At 44.0% G+C, this 9,483-nt stretch overlaps 1 protein-coding gene across 2 annotated transcripts; it reads right to left on the reverse strand.

Moving 5' to 3' along the window:
* Positions 1–6,850: 6,850 nt before the first annotated feature.
* Positions 6,851–9,235, reverse strand: LOC120451383 (ferritin subunit). 2 transcript variants are annotated; one of them, XM_039635041.2, is made up of 5 exons: positions 9,096–9,235; positions 8,773–8,859; positions 8,028–8,138; positions 7,609–7,886; positions 6,851–7,543 (listed from the first exon to the last, which is right to left on the reverse strand). In XM_039635041.2, the coding sequence occupies exons 2-5, from the start codon at positions 8,837–8,839 to the stop codon at positions 7,271–7,273; spliced, it is 729 nt and encodes a 242-aa protein (XP_039490975.1). In that variant the 5' UTR covers positions 8,840–8,859; positions 9,096–9,235; the 3' UTR covers positions 6,851–7,270. The 2 variants fall into 2 exon arrangements, with proteins under 2 accessions (XP_039490975.1, XP_039490978.1); XM_039635044.2 differs by lacking the exon at positions 8,028–8,138.
* Between the last annotated feature and the right edge of the window lie 248 nt (positions 9,236–9,483).

Consider the following 9,483-nt stretch of genomic DNA (forward strand, 5'->3'; position numbering starts at 1 on the left):
AGCTAACACACACACGCACACACCAAAAACACACTCATCTAGACACTCACACCCTCATCCTCATTCACATTCACTCATCAACAACATACATCATTGGCATTAAATCATCAAACTAAAAAAAAATAAAAAAAAAACAAGAGAGAACGCTATAGTCGAGTTCCCCGACTATCTGATACCCGTTACTCAGCTAGTGGAAGGGAGAAGGAGAGTCTTAAACACAATTTTTGGCGGTTTGTAGGCGTTATAGTGGGCGTGGCAGAAAGTTTTTTGACAAATCAGTAGAAATTTACAAGACCAATATAAAAATGAAAAAATATCAAAACATTTTTCAAAAGTGTGGGCGTAGCAGCTTTGGGCGGTTTGAGGGCGTTAGAGTGGGCGTGGCAAAAAGTTTTTTGGCAAATCGATAGAAATTTACAAGACTAATACAAAAATGAAAAAATTTCAAAACATTTTTCAAAAGTGTGGGCGTGGCAGTTTTGGGCGGTTTGTGAGCGTTAGAGTGGGCGTGGCAACATGAATCGACAAACTTGCGCTGCTTCTATGTCTCTGGAGTCTGTATGCTTAATCTCAACTTTCTAGCTTTTGTAGTTCCTGAGATCTCGACGTTCATACGGACGGACAGACGGACAGACGGACAGACGGACAGACGGACAGACGGACGGACAGACGGACATGGCCAGATCGACTCGGCTATTGATCCTGATCAAAAATATATATACTTTATATGGTCGGAAACGCTTCCTTCTGCCTGTTACATACTTTTCAACGAATCTAGTATACCCTTTTACTCTACGAGTAACGGGTATAAATACGAGAAAAACTAATTCTAGAATCACACATACAAGCATATATTGTACTCCCACATTTAGCACTTAACACATTCATACATAAATCACTCATGATATGCGTATTTGTCTCTATTTATAATAATAATAAAATAATAATCTACGGAATATGTAACATTTACTATGTACTACCTTATGAATCGATTACACTTCTAATTATATACCTAAATATATATATATATTTTGTATAAGCGATCGGCTTGGATCGATCCAGCGGACTCTCAAAGAACACAAATGAATCTTTCAATAAAGCGCGACCATTGTCGCTTATAATCATCAAGAACCCAAAAACTGAAACTTTTATTTATTGGATAGATGGGATAGATACTCACAGGATAATGAATATCTCTTAAAAAAGAGCAATGGGTAAACTTATAACTGTGGCCTAAGAGTCGCTTTTGTTTTAGCCGGATTAATCTGGCTGTGCGGTCAATCCTTTTAGCCGATAATCGCAGCTCAGGTCCAGCTGTGGCAGTTCAATTAGCGTCCTTCAGGCAGCCACCGAGTACCTGCCCAGCTTTCTAATTAACTTTGCCGGAGGATGTGGAAGGGGCTCAGTTCTGAGGGGGAGGGGTGGCGTTTAAGCCACATCTGTGAGATGTTCGCTGAGTGGCAATATGGAATCCAATTTCAGCTCGGCAACAAAATTGCACTCGAAAGGAGTCTGCTGCTCGCTCTGCTGTCGCACACACACACACAATGTACAAATTCAATTGCAACTAATGCACTTCATGCGTCTTCTCAGTATCCCCCTTCCCCTTTTTTGCAGGGGGCACAATACCCTTGTTCCACCCACTTGCCACTTGCCCGCAGACGTGTCTGCGTGTGAAGTTTAAGTTGTTTGGCCGCGTGGGCGGAGTGGCAGGACTCCTGCGCCCCAAGACGCCCAAGGATGTGTGTGCATGGCGAGTCAAGGAGCTGAAAGCGGAAATCAAACACGAGGCGAGGATTGCTCGCTTCTTAGCCCGCAGATGAGCGTTTTGGTCCTTCGTCCGATTAGCAGGGCAAGTACACTGAGCGATACAAAGTACAACAAAATACAACTGTGTATATACGGTTCAGAACCTGTTTGCTGTTTGCTAGTAGCAATTCTCACAGTGTAGAAACGTTTCCTTCTCCCGTCTAGTGCCCCATGTCACGCCGCCTTTCGGAGTTTGGGCAATGGGAGTTCGTGGTGCTGGTTCAGGTTCAGGTTCAGACCACTGCCTTTCAGCCCGGAGCTCTTGGCTGCAGCTGTCCCTGGCTTTGGCTCCGGCTGCTGGCTGTGCGCATTGGTCTAGGTGGGTTTGGCCAAAAGGGGGGAGGAGGGTGGTAACGTGGCCGGCATGGCAAATATTTAACGCAAACAATGCGCTTAAATCAAAAGCGAGCCATGTCTGCGGCATAACTGCGCGTGAGGCAGACATTTCCCCGCCCACGTCCTTGCGCCAAATCTATTTAACCTCACACGTTGCAGGTCCTTTTTTATGTCCTGCTGCTGATGCTGCTCTTTAGTTTTAATGCTCCGGCTTGGAGCATGCAAATCAGCTTTTTATTCGACTGGCCTCCCCAGCCGAAGGACTTCTCTATTCAAATCCCGATGCCGATCCCAATCCCAGGATGCCAACCTGGGTGCATAAGTTCGCCACGGAATGACCCTCTGGGGAAATTCATAGTTGATACTTGTGGCCATTGAACTGTTCGGGGGTAAAAAGTCAGAGGGACCGACAATAAACACTACAGACGATAACCAAAGTTACAGCACTGAACTGCCAAAAAGTTGTTAGTTATTAAAAAAAATTTAACCTTAAATAAACTTGCATGTGGACAAACCAAAAATGTAATTAAGGAGTGGAAAATGTTATAATTACATTTTTTGAATATCTTGAAGGGTTTTGCCTGCCAATTTTCTTTCTCAGTGAAAGGGACAGGACCTAATCTTTATCTCAGTCATGTCAAGCCAAAGTTTGTGGCCCAAAACTTTGGCAGTTCCCTCGTGCCAATGAAAGTGGTCAGTTAAAAAATGTCAACCCCGCTCCCTTTGAAGATGCCCAACGGAGACAAAGAGGGGCGAAGTACAGTGAAAGTAATATGTCTGGGCCAAGCATAATTACCAAACTTTGCGGCCGAGTTCACATAAGTCATACTCCGTCTGACCATTTGGACAAGAGTCCTGTGTCAGGATTTATGAATGCCAAATAGCTGGGCGGGAGAAAGGAGATGGGCTGCAAATTAAACACGACACTGCGTCGTTATCTTTATAAATCAAAGGGAATTACATGGCCATGGAATCGCAACCCTCCTTGAAAGTCCAGCCCACATGTGAATGCCGCAAATTCTGGAAATTGTTGCAAACCCTTTCGGCAAACAGCTCAAAGGATTCCCCCGCACCCTTTGTGGACATATTTTTAATGATTTATTCCCAATTTAGGCAAGATTTCGTACTTAAGATGCTCTGCCTAATGGCCGTTTGCCACCCACCCACCACCCCCCCCAGGACACAAGGTCAGTGGTCACCGGGGTTCTCTGCCATTGGAATTTCCTTGCCCGCAGATGGAAGGGTGCAGCTTTTCCATTTCCCCGGGCTTTCCTTCCTGGTAGTGTGCTAATATGCAAATCCAATTTATTGCACTCCCCTTCCCCAAACTCCAGATTTCCATTCTACACTGAAAGAATCTAATCATCATTGGCTATAAAATGGTAATTCACATGTAATTCATATGTAGCTACTTTCCAGGCATCTCTCTCTTGAATAACTTAAAAAATGGTATTTTTATTTTTAGGATTATGTACATTGGTTAGGTGCTCATTTTTCTCAGTGCTCTTATGCTGGTTGTCCTTTGGCTGGGCGTGAGTTATACGAATCCTTTTTATCTCGACTGTCGCCTGGCGTGCGTCGGGCGCATAAATCTTGTATAAGTTGGAGTTCGCTCCTTGGCAAGGAGTCAATATGCTAAATCAGCACAATCCTTTGCTCCGCAGCCAGGATTCTGCGAGGAAGGATGTTTGGACAGCTGCTAAGACATTTCAATAACGCTCTTTGGGGGGCGGAGCTGCAGATTGGTCCATGCTTGGTTGCTCCTCCTCCAGAACTGACTCTCCTGACCGATGTTTGTTGAATTTTAATCATTTGCGTGATGCAGCCTCCAGTGGAGTGTGGTACCTACATACGAGTATGCCAACCTACCTACAACTTCATCGAGAGCGAGAGTGTGGAAAAGTAAAGGTGGATTATGTTTGAGTTGGCAAGCCAGGAAAGTGCAAGGACCTCAAGGATACGCTCGCACGGTTTTCTGTTAGCCAAACAAACTGGTTGAGTGAATGCAAATCGACTGGAGATTACAATATACAAGAACATGTTGCATACTAGAATAGATGAATATAATACTTAAAACTTTATTGGAGAAAGTATCTTACCTTTTGTGTGATCCAAATCCCAATTTAAACATATATTTTATTATTTTATGAGCTATGTCCCTCGATCGCAGTGCTTGATCCTGCAGCTCTCTGGCAACTTCGTTTCCCCGCTTGACTTTTGCAACCGGTTTTCAAAGGATTTCCCGGGGGCCATGGCTGTCACTCCTAAATGGGCGCCCAGAGATTTATGATGGGAACAGCAAACAAGCGGAGAAAGTGGAAAGTAATCGAAGTGAGAGCGCTGCAGTTTAGATGAGCGAAAGACAAAGGAACTATTCGGATATAAATCATCTCCCGGCGGCAGGCGGCGGATGTCCTGCGGCGCTGGCGGCTGCCACTTGAAGTCAGAACCGGTTCGGTTCGCTTAGGTTCGGTTTGACGCAGGATCCTTCAGCGGACAGGACTAACTTGCCGATTTCCATTTCTATATCCATTTCCATTTCCATTTCATGCCTATTGTTCTGTCCGGCGTTGCAAATTTGTCAGCGAACGAGGAGCAGCACAAATGTCAGCGCGATAAGCGTGCAGGCACTTTTATCTGAAGGATATGCGCAGGATGAATCACTCGCACGTCGCTGCCCAGAATATTTCACTGCCAAATTGGCTGGCTATCTCTGCTACTAAAAAACTATGAAAAAAAGTGCATAGTTCATCGTTTCGACTTCAATATACCCCGTTGTCAAAGGACATTAACAAAGATATAAGCGGTTGTGTTTATAAATACATATATATTTTTCTTTAGCACCTTGTCACATAATAATCAATATTTCCATAATATGCAGGGTACTGCCTACAAGAAGCTACATTTTTAAAAAAGCAATAAACATGATTGGCAAATTGGTCGAAAGGCATGAAGAAAAGTTTGCCTCTTTTTGGCCAAGATTGATAGTGGGTCCAAATGTCACGGCCCATTTGTATGCCGGACACATCACCCGAAAAAAAACTTCGCCCCTTATTTTTGGTCAATCGAACGAATTGCGCTTAAATATTTGCGGCGCTTATCGAAAAATTTGCGGCCCATTGTCGTGAGGATTGATGCAATTTTAAATCCGCAACGAACAAGGACATCTGCTCAAATATTAGCTTATGAAATTGTTTAAAATGCCACGCACTAACCCATTCACTCTGGTCACGCTCCGGAAAACGGAAAATCTGGTCGAAGACGGCTAAGGAGGTGGAGTTTGAGGGCGGGAAACCCGATCTCAGCCTTTTGACAGTTGCCACAATTTATCATAATTCAATGCATGGCATGTCCTGTCAATCACTCGAATCGACATGGACCTGAACATCGACATCGACATGGACATGGGCATGGACATCGAAGGGGTGAACCGAGCACACATTAGCCGCTGGGCAGGGGGGTGGATAAGGCCGATGTGGTTGTGGACATTTTTACAAGTGACTTATGAATTATTCCATGCACTTGCTCCTGTCCATCTGCAAGACCCACACTGAAAACTAAGCGTTACAATAAAAAATCTCAAAATAAATTTATATTAAATATTTCTACATTGGCTAAGAAGAATAAGCAACTAAGGTAACTATCATACGTACCTATGATATGTAGTAAAATCCCAACGTATCCCTACGATATTTCTTGCAGTGCAGTTATCGTCTCGCTTCACTTCCTCTTTATGGTTGGCTTTTTGTGTTTTCCAATCAGATTAGCCTGGTAAAGGGGTTAAGATTATGGGGTTATCCCCGTTGGGAGGGCACTACATGAAAGGGTCAATAAAGGGTCTGGAGTCGAAGATGCCGACGTTTATCAAACGGAATATGCGATGCGTACAACCATTAGACACTGCCCACTGATGGACGATGGACTATGGACGATGGACAGGCGAGACGTGATCCCAGATACGGCTCATCAAGTGCATTGTCGTGGGACAATAAAGGGTTAATCGGCTAACAGAGGGATTGCCATATTATCTTCTTGGCAAATTGATGTTCGGAAGACAGCAGAAATTAGCGAAAGTAGAGCTAAGTATTAAGTGCATCAATTGAATGGCGTATCACATGATACGCACTTTGCTCAACTCTCCAAGGACCTCTGTAATCTGATAGGCTTACTTGACAAGAGAGATTGGAAACAAAGTTTTTCTGAATTGTGATTTTACCAAATAACGCAAAATTTTAAAATTACCAAAAACACATCATAAAACATCATAGTCTGAAATGTTGGAAAAAATACAGTTTTTTGTTTGTAAGTTGACCAAAATACGTCACAGAGCTGAAAAACGTACTGTTTTAGTCAGCTGAGGACCCCAGCTAACGATCCATATCACTTTTTGTTTGATTTTTGAGTTTTAATTTTGCGGCCAATTTTCACTTTTTTTGTAAGGGGTACCATCATAAAAAATCGAAAAAAATTGACCCACCGAAAAGTGCTCAAAATGGATTGCCAATAGTTTGGGAATGTTTTTACGAGTTCAACGAGGTATGACACTCCACAATAGGACCTCTCTTTCCCAAGATATAGAAATTTTTCTGTAATAATAGTATGACACATCTATAATTTTACTTGCAAAATCCCCTTTCCAATAAGCATAAAATCACCCTCGTTTTTCAATCTGAAAAAAGTCCCTAATAAGCGAACACATATGGGGTTTATTTCGTTACATATATATATTGTTATTTATTTAAGAACTTGCTCGACTAATTGACAGAAAAATATAAAGATATAGGATGTATTGAATGGGTTGTGCTGAGTGTCTTCCTATGCGAATGAGCGATTCCACTTAAGCCTAGGCGAAATCTCGGCGATTGCATAATGCGGAGCCCCCTCCCGAGGTGTACGGAATCACAATCACAAGTGGTTGATAAGAAAGAACAGACGTGGAATTTTGCTGTGCTGGTTTGAGGATCGCAGTCGAACGGATAATTTATTGGCCAGTCGCCGACTGGGCTGGTGATGATTTAATAGCGGACCCTCGGGAAGGCTCTCTGGTCTAACAGATAACAGATAACTCGACTGGCTGATAATTTTGATGCGTGACTGGGCGCTGCGCCTTCTCTCTATCTCCACCTTACAGGGTCTTGTCGAACAGGAACTCGCCCAGTTCGCCGTTGGATTCCATCATCTTCTTCAGAGTGGTCAGCTTGCCGGCGAGCTCGCGCTGTCCGTGGAGCTGCTCCTCCAGATAGACACCGGTCAGGTAGTCCACCAGGTGGTAGTGGTTGTATGGCTTGCTCTCGCAGGTCTGGATCAGCTTGCGGATGGACTTGGTCACCTTGATCTCCAGGTCGAGGGCGTCGGACAGGGCGGAAGCGCCATCGGTCCACTCCTGCTTGGCGACAGTCTGCGGGGGATTCGCCAAGATTAGCTGGTTTTTTTAGGTTTTCCAGGGGTGTTTAGGGGACTTACCGGCACATTGATCAAATCGCTAACGCCCTCGGTCAGTTGACCGCGCATGGACAGGTACTCAACCAGCTTGGATCCGTGCTCACGCTCCTCCTTGGCGGCCTTGAAGAAGTGCTCGGCGAATCCAGGGCGGTTGACGGTGTCGCGGGAGAAGTAGGCGCCCATGGCCAGGTACTGGTAGGAGGCGTTGATCTCCTCCTGGATCTGGTGGCGCATGCCCTTTAGGCAGGCATCCTTCATGTCCACCCAGTCCCTGGTAATCTCAGGAACAGCCAGGGAGCCTGCAATGGGATAAGGTTGGGTTTAGTCGGGGGACCACGATAAGATCATATGGCTGGTATCACACGGATCTAATTAGTTTCGAAACATTCATTTTTTTTATAAACAGAGCTTAGTTCTGATAAATTTCAAGTTATAGAAACCTTTGCACTCTAGGTCTTGACCTTCATGGTTTTGGTTTTGTTTTTCTTTAACTTGCTGCGCTTTTTGCTCTTTCTGCAGCTCTCTCACGAAACTCTTGCTTTCTTGCTTGGCTGAGGGGGAGGGGTGGTTGGTTATTTCATTTAAGAGGGCGTAATTGCATAGGCCTTTGAAATTGCGCTTGGAATGCCGCTTTTCTAGGGCAAAAACAAAAAAACCGTGTGCAAAACTGCAGTTGCTCACTCTTCCGCTCTCTTTGTTTTTGTAACTGCATTGGTAACGTGCGCAGCTCTCGCCGCCATAGTAACGGCATTTGTTTTTGTGTAGTGCCGTGTGCAAAAAGCATGGTTGAGCATGCTTGCTCACTCGCACAGCACAAGCCGTGTGCAAAGAGCGCCTTGAAATGTAACAAAAAAGAAGTTAAAAGCTAATTTTTGCCGCATTATTTATGGAAATGAAAGCGAAATTCGCATTATTTAATTATGGAAATTAGCGTACAGAAACTGGTTATCATTTCACCAAAGCATAACGGAAGTATCAATAATTTTAAAATCAACTGGTTTGGTAACTTCACTTTGGTAAAGAGAGTGAAAGAGCGTGGAAGAGAAACAGCGCATGCTCTTTTCAAAGCATTACAAATGTTTTTTTTCTCTTCGCTTATTGCGTCGAAATTTATTGTTTTTTTCCGCTGACCTGCCTTTGTTTTGTTTGAAATTCAGCTGAAAAACACTTAACAATAGTACTTACACTTGAAGTCTCCATAGGCCTGGGCCACCACGGCCAACAGGAGCAGGCTAGCGATTAATTTCACCATCTTTGATCGTCGAAGGAAGTCTTTACACAAAATCACAGAACCAAAATTTGTTTGTCACTTTTAGTTTGATTTGCTTGAAATGCACAAATGAGAATGAGGCGACTCGAGTTGGGCTACAATGTTAAATAGGGCCCTTCTCGGCGTTGAAATTGAAAATCTAGCTGCCTTTACACACACTGGCGCAGAAGGCGTCGCCTGCTTCAATTTGATGGGCTTGATTGGGATTATTTTCGACTTCTCGAATGCTTTCCAGTACCTTCTGCTGACAGCTTTAATCTGATTTTTCAGTGGAGCTAATGCCTTTCTGCGTTGTGTTTTAGCGAACTCGAAAGCGAACTGTCGCTCTGAACGGCGCACAAAACACTTTTAAGCGCGCGCGCTCTCGTTTTTTGCTTGTGTGCGTGTGTGAGTTAGTGGGAGAGTGTGCACTGTTATCTTTTTTTCAACATGTCGCCCGTTCTTTGTTAACCGTTTAAATGGCTGATAATTGAATATTCCCGATGATAGACGCACTTAATATGATACATATGGGCATACTTTGTATAAAATTGGGTTTCCTAGTCAGATAATCCCCACTTACACAGAAGTATAAACACCAAATGCAATATGGCCGCTCTTTTGCGCTCCGCGTCAGCTGTTCTTTG

The sequence above is a fragment of the Drosophila santomea genome, chromosome 3R, assembly GCF_016746245.2.
Source record: "Drosophila santomea strain STO CAGO 1482 chromosome 3R, Prin_Dsan_1.1, whole genome shotgun sequence".
In the NCBI taxonomy this organism is placed as follows: domain Eukaryota; kingdom Metazoa; phylum Arthropoda; class Insecta; order Diptera; family Drosophilidae; genus Drosophila; species Drosophila santomea.